The 19,967-nt window shown below is 54.7% G+C and overlaps 4 protein-coding genes across 20 annotated transcripts; 2 read left to right on the plus strand and 2 right to left on the minus strand.

Annotated features, from left to right (window-relative positions):
- The first annotated feature begins 540 nt into the window (after positions 1–540).
- On the plus strand, positions 541–6,344 carry SLC7A4 (solute carrier family 7 member 4). 2 transcript variants are annotated; one of them, XM_031592164.2, is made up of 5 exons: positions 541–1,556; positions 2,554–3,547; positions 3,651–4,327; positions 4,680–4,788; positions 4,942–6,344. In XM_031592164.2, the coding sequence occupies exons 2-5, from the start codon at positions 2,566–2,568 to the stop codon at positions 5,133–5,135; spliced, it is 1,962 nt and encodes a 653-aa protein (XP_031448024.2). In that variant the 5' UTR covers positions 541–1,556; positions 2,554–2,565; the 3' UTR covers positions 5,136–6,344. The 2 variants fall into 2 exon arrangements, with proteins under 2 accessions (XP_031448024.2, XP_031448023.2); XM_031592163.2 differs by having other exon boundaries at positions 542–1,556; positions 2,541–3,547.
- Positions 6,345–7,743: 1,399 nt separating this feature from the next.
- On the minus strand, positions 7,744–12,409 carry LOC116228381 (uncharacterized). 2 transcript variants are annotated; one of them, XM_090120874.1, is made up of 5 exons: positions 11,861–12,409; positions 10,118–10,233; positions 9,047–9,142; positions 8,544–8,691; positions 7,744–8,043 (listed from the first exon to the last, which is right to left on the minus strand). In XM_090120874.1, the coding sequence occupies exons 1-5, from the start codon at positions 12,042–12,044 to the stop codon at positions 7,991–7,993; spliced, it is 597 nt and encodes a 198-aa protein (XP_089977000.1). In that variant the 5' UTR covers positions 12,045–12,409; the 3' UTR covers positions 7,744–7,990. The 2 variants fall into 2 exon arrangements, 1 of the variants encoding a protein (XP_089977000.1); XR_016458717.1 differs by lacking the exons at positions 7,744–8,043; positions 8,544–8,691; positions 11,861–12,409 and adding exons at positions 9,586–9,664; positions 10,619–11,085 and having other exon boundaries at positions 8,884–9,142.
- A 48-nt stretch (positions 12,410–12,457) lies between these two features.
- Positions 12,458–18,512, plus strand: P2RX6 (purinergic receptor P2X 6). 14 transcript variants are annotated; one of them, XM_090120861.1, is made up of 15 exons: positions 12,458–13,699; positions 13,867–14,169; positions 14,241–14,391; positions 14,683–14,754; positions 14,988–15,090; positions 15,560–15,635; positions 15,820–15,879; positions 15,990–16,088; positions 16,200–16,341; positions 16,611–16,720; positions 16,875–16,968; positions 17,099–17,164; positions 17,430–17,507; positions 17,979–17,994; positions 18,079–18,512. In XM_090120861.1, exons 2-15 carry the CDS (start codon positions 13,916–13,918, stop codon positions 18,372–18,374), a joined length of 1,617 nt encoding a protein of 538 aa, XP_089976987.1. In that variant the 5' UTR covers positions 12,458–13,699; positions 13,867–13,915; the 3' UTR covers positions 18,375–18,512. The 14 variants fall into 14 exon arrangements, 12 of the variants coding, with proteins under 12 accessions (XP_089976987.1, XP_089976990.1, XP_089976993.1 ...); XM_090120864.1 differs by having other exon boundaries at positions 13,967–14,169; XR_016458716.1 differs by having other exon boundaries at positions 13,967–14,391; positions 17,050–17,164; positions 18,079–18,198.
- Positions 18,513–18,608: 96 nt separating this feature from the next.
- Positions 18,609–19,925, minus strand: LOC116228383 (transmembrane protein 17B-like). Of its 2 annotated transcripts, XM_031592170.2 has the most exons (3): positions 19,531–19,925; positions 19,313–19,426; positions 18,609–18,901 (listed from the first exon to the last, which is right to left on the minus strand). In XM_031592170.2, the coding sequence occupies exons 1-3, from the start codon at positions 19,921–19,923 to the stop codon at positions 18,638–18,640; spliced, it is 771 nt and encodes a 256-aa protein (XP_031448030.2). In that variant the 5' UTR covers positions 19,924–19,925; the 3' UTR covers positions 18,609–18,637. The 2 variants fall into 2 exon arrangements, with proteins under 2 accessions (XP_031448030.2, XP_089976997.1); XM_090120871.1 differs by having other exon boundaries at positions 18,609–19,426.
- Between the last annotated feature and the right edge of the window lie 42 nt (positions 19,926–19,967).

Genomic DNA, 19,967 nt, shown 5'->3' on the forward strand with positions numbered 1-19,967 from the left:
AATAAGGAAACTGCAAAGGTGCTGGCAGAGTTTGTGGGTGGCCTTTTGGTAGGGAGAGCTGGCTCTGCTATAGATAGGAACACACTGGAGCTGAATTTCTGCAACACTGTGAAAAGCAAAGAGGCTGGAGCTGATGCTCCCAGACAGCAGCAGAGCCTGCAGTGTAGCTGGAGGAGCTTGGAGCACCTGCAGGCAGCAAATGCAGCCCCTTAGCATCACTGCACAGCTTCACAGCCCAGTGTTAAGCAGAGCAGAGCCCCCAACACATGGCATGTGCAGGGCTCTGTCACCCACCCTAGCTTTCTCCAAGGCTGTGGCATCTGCAGCAGGCTGCTCCAGCAACACCATGACAACAGAGCTTCCTGCTCCCACCATCTGGTTTCAGTTGCACACGGCTCTGCCAGGCAAACAATCCCTGCTGAAATTTTCCATGCCTGCAGCCTGCCTCAGGTCATAGGGTTTCTTTCTTTTTTTTTTCTTTTTTTTTCTTTTTCTTTGAAGCTTTCTGAGCAACTCACGGCATTCTCAGATGTGGTTCAGTTGTTGGAAAGATTATTTTAAGAGAATAAAGCTCCTGGTGTAGCTCGTGATCAGTGACCCTTCCCAAGGGACTGGCTGCAGCCCTTCTCCTGCAATGGTGTTGGATCTTATGAGAGTGACCCAGAGGATCTGCCCCAGCTGGAAATGCAGCAGCAGATGGCTGGATTGCTGCTGGCTCTGCTTCTGTGCAGCCCTGCAGCTCTTGGGTGCCATAGGAACGCTTGGCTGGGGACCTGCTGTGTGCCTGATGGCATCTCAGGTGGCTTCAGCCACTGCCAAAGCCTCAGTGCTGCCAGCAGCAGCATGGAGAAACAATGCACAATAGGATCCAGTTACCATGGGCTGGTAGAAGGTGAGCAAAGGCACACACGCTGGAGGAGGAGCAGTGAGCAATAGTAGGAAGAAACAAGGTGAATTTCCTGCTGCTTTCTCCTGTGCTTTGCTGGGCTGACCAGTGTGGGCCCCTCCAAGGGAGGACATGGATTTGGGGTGGGTGAAGGTGAGTTTATGTACATGGAAGCACTGAATGTTGAAGGACAGGCTCCGAGTTGTTCATCACACTGGAAGTATTTGGGGTGGTGGCTGCCAGGTCCCCAGAAATGTCAGCGTTAGTGCTCAGTAGCTATCATGGAATCAAATGATGCATTTAGATAGGAGCAGAGAAGGAAATAAGAAACGTTTTGCTGCTATGAAACCACCGGTGCACCCACATCCAACCACGGTTCCTTCATCCCAGAAACGGTTCTGTGCGAGGCCCGATGGGGACCGCACTCCTCCGTCTGAGCTGCGAGCATCACAGAACCCGCAGCTGAAAGGGACCCACGAGGATCTCGGAGTCCATCTCCAGGCTTCGCACAGATCTACCCCAGCGGACCCACCAGGTGGCAGCCGCCCACCGCCGTGTTGGAGGTGGGACCGGGGCGGGGCGGCGGCGGCGGCGGCGGTGCGGTGCAGGTGCGGGGCCGGAGCCACGCGGACCCCCCCGGCCGCGCGCTCGGAGCCGCCGGGGCACAAAGGTGAGCGATGCTGGAGGGGGGGGGGGAGCTTTGGGGTTCGATGTCGGGGTGAGATTTCGCCTTTCTTCCGGAGCCAGGAGGTTTCTCCCCCCCCCCCCGCCCTGGATCAACACCCGCACGGACAAAGGGCGGTGGCTCCGCTTCTTCTGATCCCGGTGACGGATGCGGAGCTGCGTGCGTGTCACCGCGGCTCTGTTCCCGTGGACGGTGCTGGGAGGAACCCGGCTGTAGGTCGGAGGTTTGGGGGAGCTGCTCGTGAGCCGTCTTGAGCAGGGTTTGGGGAACAGGGAGCAGCCCCCGAGCTGCAGATGGAGAGCGTTGCGTCCTGGTGGTTCCGTGATTTGACCCCGGGGAAGCGGCCGGCGCAGACCCTGCGTGGTCCCTTGGTGGGCTCTCCGAACACCGGGGCTTCCTCTGGGCAGGGAGGTGATGGATAAGGTGCCGGGCAGCAGCGCGGTCTGCTGTGCCCGGAGTGGGTTGGTTTGTGTTCTAACAGTGATCTTTCAAAAAGGGAAGGATGGGGAAATGCTGTACTGGGGGTGCTGCGGTTCCCCTCCACCTGTTTTCCAGGCATGGCTTGCTGCACAGTGCCTAAAGCAGCACACTGCAGCGCTGACCCCAGTGCACACTACAGAGCAGGGGATGTCCGTGCTCAGCAGGTCTGAACCCAAGGAAATGTGTGACTTCCCCTCCTTGTGCCCAGCTTTCCTAAGCTCTGCAAAGAGACGGGATTTAGGCAGTGGAGGAGAAGCACAGGGGTGTTCAGTCATGGAATCATTAAGGTTGGAAAAGACCTCTCAGATCTCTAATCCTCCCTGCCATGCCCTCTGCCCACATCCCTCAGTGCCACATCCCCATGGTTCTTGAACACACCCAGGGACGGTGATTCCACCACCATTTCTCTGGTCCCAGTGGGTCACGCAGCAGAATGGAACCAGAGCATTCCCAATCTGCTGCTCTTCATGCCTTCTTGCTTCCCACCAGGTTCTCCCAGCAGGGCACCTGCAGGATGGCGAGATGGCTGCCCCGCTCCACGGACCTGACCCGCTTCTGCCAGAAACTCAACAGAGTGAAGACCTTGGAAGCCGACATGATGGAGACATCCTTCAACAGGTGCCTTTCCACCATCGACTTGACGCTGCTGGGCATCGGGGGCATGGTGGGCTCTGGGCTTTATGTCCTCACGGGCACCGTGGCCAAGGAGATCGCCGGCCCCGCTGTCATCGTCTCCTTCATCATTGCTGGCTTCGCCTCCCTCCTGGCTGCTCTCTGCTATGCTGAATTTGGGGCCCGGGTGCCCAAGACGGGCTCTGCCTACATGTTCACCTACGTGTCCGTGGGTGAGATTTGGGCTTTTCTCATCGGCTGGAACGTGTTGTTGGAGTACATGATTGGGGGCGCAGCGGTGGCCAGGGCCTGGAGCGGTTACCTGGATTCCATTTTCAACCACAAAATTAAGAACTTCACCGAGACCCACGTTGGCATCTGGCAGGTGCCCTTCCTGGCCCACTACCCTGACTTCCTGGCAGCTGCCATCTTGCTGGTGGCCACCGCCTTCATCTCCTTTGGGGCCAAAGTGTCCTCCTGGCTCAACCACGTCTTCTCGGCTGTCAGCATGGGCGTCATCCTCTTCATTCTCATCATGGGCTTCGTTCTTGCGCAGCCCAAGAACTGGAGTGCCCAGGAAGGAGGCTTTGCCCCCTATGGGCTGTCGGGCATCATGGCTGGCACGGCCACCTGCTTCTACGCCTTTGTGGGCTTCGATGTCATCGCAGCCTCCAGCGAAGAAGCCAGGAACCCGCAGAAGGCCGTCCCCAGGGCCATTGCGTTCTCCTTGGGGTTGGCCACCGGTGCCTACATCCTCGTGTCCATGGTGCTGACACTGATGGTGCCCTGGCACACGCTGGATCCCGACTCTGCCCTGGCTGACGCTTTCTACAGGAGGGGCTATTCCTGGGCAGGATTCCTGGTGGCTGCTGGCTCCATCTGCGGTGAGTGTGGGTTTGTGGGAGGAGGTGGGAGAGCGCGGGGTCGGGTGCTGGTTTGGTTGGGGCCCACTCTCACGTGGGGTCCTTTTCTCTGCCCACCCCTCAGCAATGAACACGGTCCTGCTGAGCAACCTCTTCTCCCTGCCACGCATTGTCTACGCCATGGCCGAGGACGGGCTCTTCTTCCAGGTGTTCTCCCGGGTGCACCCGCGCACACAGGTGCCCGTCATCGGCATCGTGGTCTTTGGGCTGCTCATGGCCCTGTTGGCCCTTGTCTTTGACTTGGAGGCTCTGGTGCAGTTCCTGTCCATCGGCACGCTGCTGGCCTACACCTTCGTGGCCGCCAGCATCATCGTGCTGCGCTTCCAGCAGCAGAAGGCGGATGGCCCCGCGCAGCCGGCCGGCAGCCAGCCCAACCCTGAGCAACGTGAGGGCATCGCTGCCCCCGAGCTGAAGGAGTACGAGTCCTTCTCTGACAAGCTGCAGCTGGTGGGGAGTGACAAGAGCAAGGAGCATCGTGAGCCAGGGCAGCTGAAGGCAGCCTTCGAGCCCTACCTGGAGTTTCTCAGTGACTTCTACCCGGGCGAGGTGGTCACGGTGGCTGTGGTGACCCTGATGGTGTCTGCTGTCTGCCTTTGCTCCATCTTGGTGTTTGGCAACACCCACCTCCACCTGCCCACCTGGAGCTACTCCCTGCTGCTCGTCCTCTTCAGCCTGGGCTTTGTGCTCAGCCTCCTCCTCATCTGGGCACATGAGCAGCAGCGCAGCACCCAGACCTTCCAGGTGGGTCCCATGCTGATGTTAGGGGGAAGTTGTTAGGGGCAAATTCTTTATTCTGAGGGTATTGAGACTCTGGCCCAGGCTGCCCAGAGAACTGTGGGTACCCCATCCCCAGCAGTGCTCCAGGCCATGGATGGGGCCCTGGGCAGCCTGAGCGGGTGGGGGCAACCAGCCCAGGGCAGGGTTTGGGGCTGGGGAGGCTGCAAGGTTTCTCCCAACCTAATTACACTGTGATTCTATGATTGGCATAGGGTATTGGTGTCAGCAGCATCACCTGGGTTGCAGGTGTGGTTGGGTGGGATGCAGTCCTGTGGCACAGCTGGCAATCCCTCACCACTGGCTCCATCTCTTGCAGATCCCCCTGGTTCCCCTGTCCCCAGCACTGAGCATTGTCCTCAACATCTATCTCATGCTGAAGCTCAGCTACATGACGTGGCTCCGCTTTGCCATTTGGCTCATCCTTGGTAAGTGCTCCCGGTACCCAGAAACCATTTCTCCTGGCAAGAGGAAAGCACCTGCTGCAGGTCCTGGGACCTGATGGCAAGGCTGAGCCAGGACCTCTGTGCCAGGGCTGTGCTGCTGGGTGGACGTGCTGACCTCCCTCTCCCTCACTCCAGGCCTGCTCGTCTACTTTGGCTACGGCATCTGGCACAGCAAGGAGAACCTACGGGAGCCACGACCACAATGTGTCAGTGCCCGCTACGTGGTGTTCCCCAGTGGCAGCCTGGAGGAGACGGTGCAGGCAGTGCAGCCCAGCCCTCAGCCTGCCGCCGGGCTGCCAGACACCGACACCACTGAGGTCAAGAGATGATGCCCATGGGAGGGGGCTGTGTGGCTCTGGCAGTGCCCACCCACCTTCTGGACCCCTCTGCTCTGCCTGACCCCTGTGTGGCGAGGGCTGCCCGGGTGCAGGGCTCTGTCCAGGGGTGCTGCTCACTTCTCCTTGCAGAGCATGGTGGGGCTGGCCCCCTCCTTCTCAGCACTGGAGAGCAGCACTCTGCCCCCAGCCCCAGTGCCTGCCATGCTCAGAGGGAGCCTCATCCCCACCCTGCGCCCACCCAGATGCCATGCAGCAAATTCCCTTTTTCCAGCTCATCCCCACCGCCTTGCATGGATGGAGGATGGAGACAGGCAGCATGCCCATCCCAGCCTCATCCTGGCTTCTGCTGCTGAGCCCTGCTGCTGTTCCCTCTGCCTGCACTTCTCCCCTTCAATGCCAGCACTGAGAGGCACAAGGAGCAGCCAGGGCCACACGAGCTGGGGATGGGACATGGCAGCGTGCAGGCAGGGACCTGGTTTGTAGGCAGGACCATGGGAAGGGTGGCACAGGTTGTGCCCTTCCCCTGTGCCCCAGCAACTGCCACACCTCTGGGCTTGGGTGCTGCCTTTCCCTGGCTCCCAGGGGCTCGGGATGGGCTCAGTGGGTGCTTTTTGATGTCATCCCCCCAGGTGCAGGTTTTGGAGGGTGCTGGAAGAGGCTGCTGAATCCCTCAGGCTTTGCAATGCAGACCTTCTGCCCCACACCATCCCAGCATCCTCCTATGGGGCCATGCCCTGGTGGGAGCTGCTCCTATCCCCTGCCCAGTCCCCCTGGGGGCTCTGCACCCCTGGACAGTGCCCATGTCCTGCTCCCCCTGCACTGTCACTGCTGCCCAGCCCCTGCCCTGCTGCGGCCCTGTTTGGCACTTCTGTGTAGTGGTTGTGAGCAACGGGCTGACCTGTTCACCTCCATAAACGCTGGTTATGCAATGGCTATGGGTGCATGTGCTGTGTTCCCCTTACAGCCCACTTCTTCCCAGCAGTGAATGGCTTTTGGCCAGAGCTGTGGGCGTGGGGCAGGGAGCTGGAGCCCTATGGATGCATAAAAGCTTTCAGCCCAATGTCAGCTGCAGGGACCGGGCTGAACAGGGCAGTGTCCTGGCACTGGGATAGGGTCTGTGGTGTTGTCCCAGAGCTGTGACCTGAGTTGAGTGCAAACTCAGTGTCAATGACATGAATTAAAGACAAGCCATGGAATACACGCGTGGCCCCAGCATGGGTGTTGTTCTGCATTGTTACATGAGCTTAACCAACCCCAATGGAGTTGTAAAAATGCAGAGAAACAATGCTCACCTGTAAGAGTGATGGTGACCGTGGGGACCACGTGGGCTGTGTGTGGGTGGGGAGTGACGTGGCTGCAGGGAATTAATGATGGAGATGTGATTTGTGGTGGCCTGGGAGGAGCGTGCCCTCTGCAGCACCATTGGGTTGGTTACAATCCTTACCCAGGGTTACAGGATTGGTTGGTTCTTCTGTTCCATCCCACATCCTGCTGAGGTAACGTGCCCTACACAGAACACGTATTAATTGGTTTTAAATTGTCCACCTAATAATGCTCAAAGCCATTTTTTCTCAGTAGCCACCGCTAGCCAGGGAGCAATCCTACAATGATTTGTTCCTTAAAAGAAACAGCATTTTTCTGGGGCTCGTGGAATTGGTCTAATCAGCCCGGCTGGATTGCGTGGAGATCAGTCTAATTGCAGTGCTGCAGGGTGAGGTATGTAGGTCAGAGTGGTATAAGAGTTCTGGAAAACTGACACGGCTTTGGAGGTCATGGGGCAGCTCACACGTGTTGTGGGCCAGGCTCTGCTTGGGGCTACTGCATGGGTGAGCATCCCCACTGCACTGGGGAGTGGTACAGCACTGAGTTTTGGGGCCTTTTCCAATCCTGTGGTTCTCAGCCATCTGCCACCCTGCCTGCACAGAGGAGCTGCAGGGCTGGCTGCAAGTAATCCGCTCATTATCCCACGTGAGCCTCCCATCCTCCTGCACACACAGCCTGAGGATGAGGTAAGCACTGTGCTCATCCCCAGCAGCAGTGAATATCCTCAGTCCCTGGGCCTAAAAAAGGCAGGATGTTGAAAACTGGCACACCCCCAGGTGTGTGCATTCCCTCATCCCCAGCACGGGGAAATCAGACTGAATATTGCAATAGAGGTGAAAGTGCTGGTGGAGCAGCTCGGAGTTGTGCTGCAGGCTGCTCCGTTCCAGCCCTGCCCCAAATGATGCTTATTAGTAGCTAAACATTATGTGATCACCAGCATGACTTGCACCAGAGCTGTTTCACGTGGATCTGGTCCATGAGCCTGCCTGGAGCATGAAGGCTCACCTGCCAGAAACAATCAGAGCAGATCAGGAGTGCTGCAAGGAGCCAGGCTGCTGGTCTGCAAGAAGGTGGAGAGGAGTAAGGCTGCAAGCAGACCCTAATCAAAACAAAACCTACCAAATAATGAAGGAGAAACTATCACTAATGCCAACAACCAATATTTCCAGAGCTTAAAACATGCAAGAGACCTCTCTGAATGGTTTGGACAGTGGAGTCGTAGGCACAGATGTTATTCATTAGATACACAACATGTAAAATAATTTGTACATCTATAGGACAGGGTTTTTTTTCTGCAAAATGTAACTGCATAGAGCTATTCGCTCCCCAGCAGCAGAGAGGATGCTGCTGGGTGATGGCAGACACGTTGCAGGGAGGGGGAAAGGGTTAAAGCCACTGTGCTGCTGCCAGTGCTGAATCACTGCTGAGTGCCCGTCCTGTTTCCTGGCAGCATATAGCATCCATCCAGTGTGAAACTCAAAAAAGAAAGAGTTGTGCATCCGGGAAATAACACCAGTTGTGACCTAGGATGGGGTCTTCACCCTGCAGAGTACGAGCTCCTCACAAGGCCAAGGAACTGGGGAAGGAAGCAGCTGAAAATGAGTCACTGCTGCATCTGACAGCCAGTCCAGCAAAGGCAAGCCTGGTTGTTTGCAGGACAGCTGAAGAAAGCAAGCATCTGTGCGCAGCACAGCTCTGGACAAACTTTGCTTGCTGTGTGAACACACTGCACTCCTGAGCTGTGCAGGCTCCCCTGCAGCAGACCATGGCACGTGGTGTTCCACCAGCCCTGTGCACAAAGATGATGATTAAAAAGGAGCCATCATCCACGTGGAAGCTCTTGCACGTGCTGGAAGAGACTCAGGAATGGACACAGCAGAAAACTTCAAAAGTGAGCAGACAGGAAAACTTCTGAGTGACAGCAACAGAGTGACAGCCAACATTCCCACAGCTCCTGCCTTCAGCGCTGCCCTGGGGTGTCCCTGTGCCACTGGCTTGCTCAGCAGTACTGGGACATCAGGCAGAAGCAGCAGCCCCAAAGAGACTCACATTAAGGCACAGAGTTATGGGAATTACCCAACACTTTGGGTTGAGGCCAAAGCCCGACCGCCAACAGACTTTTCCTCTGCAATTTTGTGCTTCCACCACGTCGGAGAAGAAGATTTGGGAGAAGTGTTTGCACAGCCTCACACAGCTCTGCCAACTCTTTGCTCACAGGAATGTCCTAGAAGGAAGAATCACTGCAGGTAAGCAAGTGCATGGTATGATGTACCCTCCCTGGGGCTGCCCACGTTATGGGTAGGTGTGAGATTCATCTGATCAGCAGCACCCTGCTCCTGGGCAAGAAGATCTGAGGTGATGAAGCAGCACAAAGGAAGATATGGGTTTTCTCTTTTGAAAAATCAAAGTACTTGCTAATTATTTGTTCCTAAGGGCACTAAGCAGTTACCAGTCTGAAAGAAAGCCTCTATTCCTGAAACGATGCTCAGTCTTGTGCCTGAATCCCTCCGGCAGCACTTTGTTATTCACACACTCAGCTTCTTCCCTCCCTTCCCTCTTCAGTCTGCTGTCACACTTACTGGCAGGTCCAGGATCTCCATGCCAGTGCCAGAATTTGCCTGTAGAGCTTTGAGGACCTCACAGCATCCTTCGTTCTGCATGGGATTTCTGATCATCTGAAGGCAGAAAGAAAACAGCAGGAGGATACACAACAGCTCTTCCCACCCCCAACATATTTTTCTTTGGCTCTGTGAGAGCTCCAGTTTGTCTCTTTCAGCTGGACACCACTTGGCACAATACTGTCTACAGCAACAGCAAACCATCAGCCACACTGATGGTGGCAGAGAAGCCAGCCCTGCTCTCTAGCCACCCCTACAGCTCTGAAATCTGAAGAGACTTTCCCAGCAAATGCTCTGTAAGTGTCTGATGGGACAGGAAAGAAACGAGATCCATGATGAGCATGGGAAAAAAAAAAAAAAGAAGTCATGGCCAAGACCAGAAGACAGGAGAGATATTTGACTGTGAAGGCAGCGGGAGGTCAGAAGCACAGGGATGGAGAGAAAAGAAGGCACTGAAGCCTGCAAAAGTAGTAAAGCCTCCTCATGGCAAAGTTACTCACCTTAAGGATCTTCGGAGTCTTGTTTTCTCTCAGGCCAACTGCAAGTCACAGAGCTCCTTCCACCAAAATATGATTATTGCTAAAAGCAGATGGATGGCATGAGTCACAGCCTGAGCTGCAGGTTCTCCATGCCCACACAGCCAGGCTGATACAAGACGTTACTGCACACAGTGCTCTGACAAAGGATAGGCAACCTCCTGTTGCACCCAGTGCTGAAAACCAGTCCAGAGGGAATTCATGGCAGCTCCCTGCTACCATCTTTTGTCTGCTCTTCTTTTTTTGGGGGGTCATTTTTCTAAAACCACTTCCATCAGTTATATTAATGGCCACAAACTTGTTGAGGTCTCAGCTTCTTGCTTCCATTGCTGTTTCACCACCAGTCCAGTCCTAAGCATGCCTCCCTACAAGCCATGAACTGAACAAAGCACAGGTCCTATTCTTGCTCCAAACATAACATCTTTCTCTCATACCTCACTTCTGTAGGTTCTGGAGAATGGGAGAAAACATGCAGCAGGATGAAAGCCTGACTCACCTTACATTGAGCTCTTCCAGCACGTTGTTGGCTTGTAGAGCATCTCCCAAGGCAACTACTCCACTGTTGCCAAAGCCATTGTAGGAAACATCCAGCACCTTGAGGAACACATTTGCCTGTGGCAAATGACATAGACATTGAATTTAAAGCCTTATTACTAAAAGAAGCTTCTTTCTTTGAGCAGAGTAAAAACTGTATATAGAATACAAAGCGACTTCTATATTGATTTGTGAATCAGAAGTGCAGTGAAACAATTCAAAGCATTCATTAGACCAAGTTTGACTCTAAAAAGGGAAAGAGCTAGAAGTGGAGAAATGAAAACATATGTACTCTGTCAGTAAACAATGAATGATTTTACTGTCTTGGTTCCAAGGTCTATGTGATCCCAGATCATAGATGGCTGGTGGACAAACATCACATGATGACGTTGATGCTCATACAAACACACAAAGCTTCATGTGAGATTTCAGCATTTGAAACAGGAGTGAAAACATTTCCTACCCCCACGCCTTTGGCCAAAGCAACTGCTCCCTCACTGTGGGAATGGTTCCAGCTGATTTTCAGTTCCTTTAATCTGATGTTTTCTGCTATTGCCACTCCAAGAACTTCACCTTAAGAGAAACACGTGGTGCCAAACAGCTTAAGAGTTAAAACAGCTGCTTTGCAAAGCAGGGAGCTTGGGTTAGTTTAGGTATTTCTCTGCAGTTGTCTGTGTTCCATCTGGGCAAGCAATTAAAAGCAGAAAATGTTATTTTCTTTTATACCTTATTTAGCACAGACACAAAGCAGAAGCTGCCAGACAATAGAAGCGTATGTGTTCTCTGACTGCAGGCTGCAAATTCAGCCTGTGGAAGAGAAAATCCAATCAGCACAAAACAGAGCCACGGTCTGTGGCTCAAGCCTGAAGAGCTGATTGCACAGCTCCAGTCCCATGCGACTCTGAAAGCTGACACCAAGCAGCAGGTAGCATCCCACAGACTCTCTCATTCTTCCACAGCTCTGGCCTCCAGCCAACTGCAGCTGGCTGGTGGCAGAGAAGCCAGCCCTGCTCTCTAGCCACCCCTACAGCTCTGAAATCTGAAGAGACTTTCCCAGCAAATGCTCTGTAAGTGTTTGATGGGAAATGAGATCCATGATGAGCATGGGAAAAAAAAAAAAGAAGTCATGGCCAAGACCTGAAGACAGGAGAGATATTTGACTGTGAAGGCAGCAGGAGGTCAGAAGCACAGGAATGGAGAGAAAAGAAGGCACTGAAGCCTGCAAAAGTAGTAATGGAGGAGGAGAGGAGGAAAAGGAGAGGAGGAGAAGGAGAGGAGGAGGAGGAGAGGAAGAGGAGGAGAGGAGGAGGAGGAGAGGAGGAGGAGGAGAGGAGGAGGAGGAGAGGAGGAGGAGGAGAGGAGGAGGAGGAGAGGAGGAGGAGGAGAGGAGGAGGAGGAGGAGAGGAGGAGGAGGAGGAGAGGAGGAGGAGGAGAGGAGGAGGAGGAGAGGAGGAGGAGGAGGAGGAGAGGAGGAGGAGGAGGAGAGGAGGAGGAGGAGAGGAGGAGGAGGAGAAAGAGGTTGCTTATCCATCTCTTGTGAAGCAAACTGAAGTAAATGAGCATATGAAGGATGAAGAGTTAAGGATAAGCACTGACATCACAAGGAACATTCTGCAGAAGTGCTCCCCAATGGCCTGAGGCAAGCAAGAAACTCAGAACTCCTGCAGCACTGCTCTCTATGCAAGGCATGCAGACAGCACTTTACCTGCTTTATCACCAAACTTGTCGTAACTCAGATCCAGAACTTCCACTTTGCTGTTTGCTGTGATGGCATCTGCTAAATACTTGGCTGCATGGTCATCAAACTCATTTCCAGAGAGCTGGAGGACCACAACTGTAGTATTTTCTAGAAGCATAGCAGAAATGGCCTTAGCTCCTTCAATGCCCATTTTGTTGTCAGATAAATTTGACAGCTGGGGAAGGAAAAAGCATTATCAGATCATCAGATGATATCATGACAGATGCCAAGCAGATGCCTCCACACTGTAATGGGAGAAGCAGTGCCAGACTCAGAATGTAAGAAGTCTAAACTGCTCTAACGCTATATTTTAACATAGAAAACAGAAGCCTGAATTCCTCTGCCCACCTGTATATAGAATGAATTTCTCCAGCACAGAATTAATAGAACCCTAAACGCCTACTACAGAATTCAACCATTAGAGAAGAAAAATAAGGAAATCCCATTTTCTTTGGTGCTTCACAGCACCAAACTTGACACTTCCATCTGTGGTGCCCTGACAAAGCAGATTAGGGCAGCCTCAGCTGAAAGCTGTGTTCTATTCTCAGCTGTTTACGCTGACCTCGTTCTTAGTGAATAACATCCATCCTCCAGGGCTGCAAGCAGTTTGGCTTACGCAAAGTTCTGGCCTCTGGAGAGGCCTCAGAGCTGCTGTAAGAGGGGGATTGGTTAAGACCACAAAGAAAACAGCACAATTTCTTCCTCTATAGCAAAGCAGCCACCACAGAACAGCAGGAAGGATGACACAAACCTGAAATGGAGTGGTTTTCTTTCAGCATTTCTGCAATTGCAGCTGCTCCTTCTCCCAGCAGCCAATTGTCACCCAGGTCTAACGAGGTGACAGAGGTGTTGGCCAGCAAGGAAAGAGCCAATGCCTTGGCACCCTGCAACAAAAAAGGCCCTGGTGTGGGCTGCCCCATCTCTAAAGGTGCTCAGGGAAAGGCTGGATGGGGTTTGGGCAGCACGATGTGGTGGGAGGTGTCCCTACACGTGGCAGGGATGGGCTTTAAGGTCCCTTCTAACCTAAGCCATTCTGTGTGACTCTGCTCTCCAAAGCCGTGCACCAGTTGCTGGTGCCCAACCTGGATGTCTCTGAACTGAAGGCTAAGCAGGTGGGTCCTCAACACCTTCCTGTCACAAAAATGGGCTCTGTGACTCCTGGAGAGGAGAACCAGCAGCCCCAGGAAGGGAGGGTTGATAATGTTGGGGTGCCGGTCTGCAACCAGGGGTGGGGGGATAATGGGGAGTATAACAGGGATGGGAGAGCAACAGAGAGGAATAAGGGGGCTGGGGGGTAACAGGGAAGGGGATAACAAGAGGATAATGGGAAGGGTAATGGAGAGGGAATAAGGATGAGAGGGTAATGGAAGGGGAGAGGGAGGAAAGAACAATGGGGGTGGGGGGGGAAATGGAGGGGGTAGAGGGGATGGTGGGAGCATAACAGAGATGGGGAGGTAATGGTGTATGGTAAGGGCTAAAGAACAGGGAATAACGAGGGGAGGTGTTGCCACACATGTTAAGGTCATGCTGTATCACCCTTTGCTCAACTGATCAGCTCCTTGATCAGTGCCAAGAACTGCCGGCATACACCAACGTGGTGGACGGTAAGATGGTGTTTATTACCGTGTGGCATCCGTTTAAATACGTTCATCTCCTACTTCGTCTACACCCCTTAAGCATGCATTGTCCAACCACTGAGCAGGGGAGGTCCTATCGCGTCACATCCCGTAGCCTCGTCGGCGCCTAATACAACAGAGAGGAATAATGGGGATGGGGGAGACAGTGGGAGGATGAATAATGGGGATGGTAAGTGAAGGATGGGATGGGGGGGATGATGAGGGGGATACCGGGGATGGGAGAGGGTAAAGAGAGAGATAACAAGGGAGGATAACGGGAGGGGGTAATAGCAGGGATGGGGAATGATGAGGCCGGGAGGGTGCCCTCACCCGAGAGCCCACCCCGCGGTGCCGCAGGACGAGCGCAGGGCCGGGCGGATCGGGCAGCAGACAGGAAGCCGGGCAGATGCCGCAGGCCCGGCACGCCGCCAGATACGAGCCGTGCTTCCGATGTGAGGGAGAAGAGCGGAACGCGGAGCTCCGGTCCTCCGCCATCTCCGGACCCCGCGCTGTTGCCATGGCGACGTCGGGCGGCGGAGGCGCAGCGCTGTGCGGGGAGCTGCTGGATTACAAGACCGAGAAGTTCGCGTTGACGAGGAACCGGCGCGTGGGGCTGCTGCACCGCCTGCTGCAGCTCGCCGTGCTGGGCTACGTGCTGGGGTAGGACCGCCCCATCGGCTCTGCTTTATCCAGCGGCTCCGAGCCGGGCTCACCGCTCCGCCCGTCTGCAGGTGGGTGTTCGTGGTGCGGAGGGGTTACCAAGACACCGATGCCGCCCCCCACGTCTCGGTCGTCACTAAGCTGAAGGGAGTGTCCGTCAGCCGGGCGGAGGACGCGAGGAGACGGCTCTGGGATGCGGCGGATTTCTCGAGGCCCCCGCAGGTAAGGAGGCGGGATTCGAACCTGCGGACCTCGGGTCCGTCCCTCGCCGGGATTCGAACTCGGGACCGTCCCTCGCCGGGATTCGAACTCGGGACCGTCCCTCGCCGGGATTCGAACTCGGGTCTGTCCGTCGCCGGGATTCGAACCCGTGCCAAAACCGCGGGATCTCTGCGAGCCCCGGCTGCAACCCCCCCGTAAAGCTTCCCGGCTCTGCTGCCCGAAAAAGAAGTTGGAAGCTCTAAAGTGTGTTCTGCAGTAGTGCAGTGCTGAAGGTGTCTTCTTGCCTCGCAGGGAGAAAATGTGCTTTTTTTGGTGACCAACTTCATTGTGACGGACAAGCAGGTTCAGGGCACCTGTCCCGAGGTGAGCAGCCTTGCTGGGGGGCTGTATAGGAGGAGTTGGGCACAGTGGTTCCCCAGTCTGCAGTGGTGTGTGGCATGGCACAGCTCCCCAGGGCTGTGGGCACAACCTTGAGCTGCTGGAGCTCAGGGAGCGTTGGGATGTTGCTCATGAAGGGAGGTGAGATGGGGATTAGGTCTTAGAAGCTGCCTCCCTGTTTGCTCCCATTTGATGCCATTGGTGCTTTGCTCTCCAAGAAGGCTGGCTTTGCTTCCTGGCTGCAGTGCATGGCTGTGCAGCTGTTGAAGAATCAGCAGTTGTTTCTGATAAAGATGAAGAGTAAAGACATTCTCTGCCCAGGTACGTTTACTTTCTGTGCTCCCCAATAAACCCTTCAGCCCTGAAGTTTCGAGGGTTTCTGCACAGCAGATCTCATCTCTCACCATGCGCTTGTAGCACGTGCAACCTGGTTCTGTTTGTGCCCCTGGAAAACACCATCACCAATAGATTTTCAAGGCTGACTTACTAGAAGGTGATAGGAAGGGTATGTTGAAGGAATCTTGGCCAGATTTAGGTTTTCTAAAGCACTGGACTTCAGTAGCTGAATTCCCAAGGTTTGCACCTCTTCACATATAACCAGTGGGTGGGCTTTAAGGTCCTTTCCAACCCAACCATAAGCTGTATTGGGGAACCCCTTATCCCAGCTTGGGGAGGGGGAAACTGTGCTGCTGGTTTGGAAGCATTTGGGACATGCATGGAGATGTGGATGAATGGCTGTGAGCCTTAAGGGGCTCCGCAGCAGTGACCACTTCTCTCCTGTCTTTTTCAGAGCCCCTCTGTGCTGGATGGGATCTGCATGGAAGATGTGGATTGTCCTGTTGGGAACCCAGTGGTTCACGGCAATGGTACTACATGTTTTGCTTCAAAAATAGAATGAAATCATTCAATTCCAGCTCCATAGCGATGCCTCATTGCCCAAGTTCAGTGCCCTTTTGCAATAAATCCTGGAGGCTGCTTAAATTAGAAGGGCATGATTCGGGTTGCCTCATTTCTAGGGATTAAGACTGGGAAATGTGTGATGTTCAACAGCACCCATTCCACCTGTGAGATCTTTGGCTGGTGCCCCGTGGAGAATGACACCCTGCCCAGGTACAGCACAGGGATGAGGATGGTCCTTCAAGGTGTTCAAGGTCTTTTCCAACCTTAATGGTTCCATGATTCCTGGTCTTTTGTCACTGCCAATGTAGCCCAAATCCCAGGGCTTTGTTGTTTTGCAGGAGACCTCTTCTGGCTGAGGCAGAGAATTTCACTCTTTTTATAAAAAATACTGTCAACTTCACCAAATTTAACTTCTCCAAGTAAGTCTGACACCCTCCAGCCCTTAGTGTGTGCTGCCTGGCCCAGCCTCTATGCTCAGCTCATCCCGGGGGCTGCGTACCACCCCTCTGTCTCTCTTTTTCCTGTTTCAGGGGCAACACATTGCAGACCAATGACCCCACCTATTTCAAGACCTGCATGTACGATCCCTTTTTCAGCCCTTCCTGCCCTGTGTTCCGTATCCGTGACATGGTGGAAGCAGCTGGGGAGACCTTTGGGTCCCTCGCACTGCTGGTATTTGCTTCTTTTTCTTTTCAAGCATAAAAGATGACTGCTAATGCTAATTGGACTCGATGATCTTTAAGGTCTTTTCCAACCTGATCCATTCTATGATTCTAATTCCTCAAAAGAGGCCAGGCTGGATGGACCCTGGGCAGCCTGATGTGCTAGGAGGCAACCAACCCAGGGCATAGGTTGGGGTTGGAGGGCATTAAGATCCCTTTCAACCGTGATTATGTGACATCTCCAGTCCCTGGAATATAACATGTGTTGCTGTGCTGCAGGGAGGAAGCATCAGCGTGCGCATTGAGTGGGACTGTGACCTGGACCAGCCTGCTGCCCACTGCCAGCCACGCTATTCCTTCATCCTGCTGGACAGGAGGTACAACTTCAGGTGAGGGCGCTGGGATGGGCACACTGCTGTCACTTGGGATCTCACTTGCCCTGAAAGGAGCAGCAGGGCAGACTGGACCCGTTAAGCCAGCCATGCCCGTGCTGAGCCCAGCTGGGTGCAGGGATGTGTGGCTGAGCCCTGTGTGCCTCTGCAGAACAGCCTCCTACTACTGGGACTCGCAGAGGCAGCACTACCGGAGCCTGCTGAAGCTCTATGGCATCCGCTTTGACATCTCTGTGCACGGCCAGGTAGCATGGAACCCCCCTTCCTTGTCACTGCCTGCAGCGCTCCTCCTGCAGCCCCACAGCTTCCCTATAGGCTCCTCACAGCCCTCTCCCTGCTCTCTGCCTTCTCTCCTCCACCCTTTGTTTTCATCAGGCTGGGAAGTTTGGCATAATTCCTGCTGCTGTCAGCTTCGGCACCGGCATCGCGCTCTTTGGAACCGTGAGTACTGAAGATGCTCTTTTCCTCTGATCCATGGGCTATGATCTGCTGCCCATCTGCAGCTTCCTAGCTTCAGGAAACATGATGTGCAGCCCAGTGTAGCATGCCTGGCACTTGATGCCATTGACCCAGTAATGGGGTCCCCCACCAGCCCCCATTTCCCCCAGATGTCCCTGTCCCTTGCATGGCTAAGACTGTGGCTCTCCCCTCTACCAGTCCTGACCCACAGCATTCCACACCTCTGCTCCATTTGTCCCCCCTCTAGGCCACCATGGTCTGTGACCTAGTTCTGCTCTACCTGGATGCGAAGGCTGACTTCTATTGGAAAGAGAAGTTTGAGGAGGTAAGGATGAGCTGTGGAACCACCTGGGAGAACTGAGGTTTGTGAGCTGATTTCATTGCTTTTTCCCCTTTGATTGTAACTCAGGTCAGCAGATCTGGGAGCTGTGTCAATGTTGATGCTGTAGATTTTCTTGCTGTGAGTGATGTCTGCTTGGCACTGCCCAGGCGGACTGGGAGCCATTCCAGAACTCTCTCATTCCCCATCAGAGCAGGTCTGCTGCCAGCCCTTGCTTAGGGCATCTTCAGCTTTCTCAGACAGGGTGTTGGCAGCCTCCAAGGCTGAAGACCTCCAGCTCCTTGGGGAAGTGTCCCAGGGCTGCACCATCCTACTGGGGAAAACACATTTGGCCTGATTCCAACCTGAATCTCAAGTCAGCCTGAAGGAATGGAACTGTTAGCACGGGAATGGGCAGAGTAGGGCAGGGACTGGGCATCCCCTGGGCTGTAGCAAATGTCCCTGTTCATTTTGCAGGCAAAACCTCCCAAAGGTAAGAAAGAAGCAACAGCTGAGGCAGAGAGGGCTGGCCAGGACCTGGGAGATGCTCAGCAATGCACACTGGAATGACCTGCAGGTAGATGTGATGGGGCACAACTTTGGCCCTGCAGGAGGTGGCCCAATTCTGGCCAAGCACTGGGGCTGGGTGCTGCACTTCTGAAGGAGTCTCAGCATCAGCAGAAGTCCTTGGTGCACAGAGAGCATATGGAGAGTCCTCCTGACACAACATGCAGCTCCAGGGCCGTGCTGCAGAGCTGCTGCTGGGGCTCACTGGGATGGGGTCAGTCCGTGCTCAGCACAAGAGGCTTAAAACACTTTGCGCTTCTTCCCTTCCCACTCGGCCCTGTGAAAAGCAGGGATGCACTGAAATAAAGCTGTTCAGAAAGTGGGAGGTGGCTCTGGCCATGCTCTTTCCCTTGGAGCCCTGCATCCTTTGTATGGTCACACAAAGTCCACCTGCATCCTGCAAGCACTGAGCTGCACACCCCAACTCTGCCCTACAAGGAATCAACATGGACACGTACCCCTTTCTTGGTGGCAGAGCTCAGGGAACCCCACGAGCCCCAGAGCTGCCTGGCTCAGAAATGAGTGCTCAGAAGCACATTTGAGTCCGGTGCTGTTTAATGTTGTTGGGCTCAGTAGGGTGGATTGTGTCCTGCAGCATCAGCCTGGCTGCCCACCTTGAACTGCCGCAGGTAGAACTGAGCTGCCAGCTGCCTGCTCATTGCCCGCAGTGCCTGGAAACCAGCCACCACCTCACAGATGAGGAAGGCCAGGAGAAGGCTGTGCACGGCCAGCTCCAGCGGCAGGCGGATGGTGAGGTGGTCCGTGAGCAGGAACAGCAGGAGGGGCAGCTGGATCAGGATGGAGAGAAGAAGGAAGCCAGCAAGCTCAGGCACCTGTGTGGGCAGAGGCTGGTGAAGATGTATGGGAAACTTTGGTACGTGGGGGACACCTCTGCAGGGGCTGAACCCCCTGGAGCATCCTGAATTGGATGTCAGGGGAAAGTTCTTTACAGAGAGAGTGGTGAGGTGCTGGAACAGCTGCCCAGAGAGGCTGTGGATGCCCCGTCCCTGGAGGTGTTCAAGGCCAGATTGGATGGGGCCCTGGGCAGCCTGGTCTGGTATTAAATGGGAGGTTGGTGGCCCTGCATGTGGCAGGGGGTTGGAGATTGATGATCCTTGAGGTCCCTTCCAACCCTCACCATTCTGTGATTCTGTGAATTGGCATTCAAGGAGGAAGGGAGGTGATGGGCTCTCAGACCCTGGGCAAAGGGGACATCCAGCATGGAGCACTGGGCCAGCCCTTACCTTCTCCTGCAGGTTCCCAATGTAGCCCAAGTAGAGCCGGGCTCCTTCAGCCAGTGTGAGGATAAGGAAGGCAGCGAGCAGGAGGAGCTGGTAGTAGCGGGGCAGCAGGTTGTACTGTAACAGGGCACAGCCTTGTCTCTGCCAGCCCCATGCTGGTCCCCAGCCCTGCTCACTCTGCCCTCCCAGTGTAGCCTTTCCCCTTGGAAAGCTAAGGGTACCTTCAGCTGTAGCATCATGCCCTCAGCCAGGCACCAGCAGGGGAAGTAGCAGACGTTGAAGTAGAGCATCACCTGGAGGGGCAGGCTGGCCAGCACCTCATGCACTGGGCAGAGAAAAGCAGGGCTGGGGAGGATCCCCAGTACCCCCATCATCCCCCCCCCTTCATCCCAGCCCCAGTGCAACAGCACTGATGTTCGCTGCCAGCCATTGCTGGGGGTGAGGGGACCCGTGGCTGCCCACAGCGCGGATGCAGGAGTCAAACTCCCCGGGGTACCTGGATGGTAGAGGTGAGCAGTGCTGCTGTCCCATGTCTTGTTGGTGGTGAAGAGGGCACCGCTGAAGGCCGTCAGCCCCCGGCGCAGGTTGGGGGGCAGCAGTGTGTGTGCAGCCATGGCTGGCAGCAAAGCTGGGATTAGCAGGAGGGGAATTAAGGCAG

Source organism: Phasianus colchicus, chromosome 18, assembly GCF_987193195.1.
Source record: "Phasianus colchicus chromosome 18, bPhaCol1.hap1.1, whole genome shotgun sequence".
Lineage (NCBI taxonomy): Eukaryota > Metazoa > Chordata > Aves > Galliformes > Phasianidae > Phasianus > Phasianus colchicus.

Bases quoted from the DNA above. Each gene is read 5' to 3' on its own strand.
- SLC7A4 (XM_031592164.2), top strand. From the start codon at position 2,566: ATGGCGAGATGGCTGCCCCGCTCCACGGACCTGACCCGCTTCTGCCAG. The intron at 4,328-4,679 runs GTGGGTCCCATG...CATCTCTTGCAG, and splicing joins GCAGCACCCAGACCTTCCAG to ATCCCCCTGGTTCCCCTGTC. The intron at 4,789-4,941 runs GTAAGTGCTCCC...CCCTCACTCCAG, and splicing joins TGCCATTTGGCTCATCCTTG to GCCTGCTCGTCTACTTTGGC.
- P2RX6 (XM_090120858.1), top strand. The intron at 16,969-17,098 runs GTAGCATGGAAC...TGTTTTCATCAG, and splicing joins ACATCTCTGTGCACGGCCAG to GCTGGGAAGTTTGGCATAAT. The intron at 17,165-17,429 runs GTGAGTACTGAA...TCCCCCCTCTAG, and splicing joins GCATCGCGCTCTTTGGAACC to GCCACCATGGTCTGTGACCT.
- LOC116228381 (XM_090120874.1), bottom strand. From the start codon at position 12,044: ATGGGCATTGAAGGAGCTAAGGCCATTTCTGCTATGCTTCTAGAAAAT. The intron at 9,143-10,117 runs GTGAGTCAGGCT...TTCTGCCTTCAG, and splicing joins CTGGAAGAGCTCAATGTAAG to ATGATCAGAAATCCCATGCA. The intron at 8,044-8,543 runs GTAATTCCCATA...TTCCTTCCCCAG, and splicing joins GCCTCAACCCAAAGTGTTGG to TTCCTTGGCCTTGTGAGGAG.
- LOC116228383 (XM_090120871.1), bottom strand. From the start codon at position 19,923: ATGGCTGCACACACACTGCTGCCCCCCAACCTGCGCCGGGGGCTGACG. The intron at 19,427-19,530 runs GTACCCTTAGCT...GCCCTGTTACAG, and splicing joins GCATGATGCTACAGCTGAAG to TACAACCTGCTGCCCCGCTA.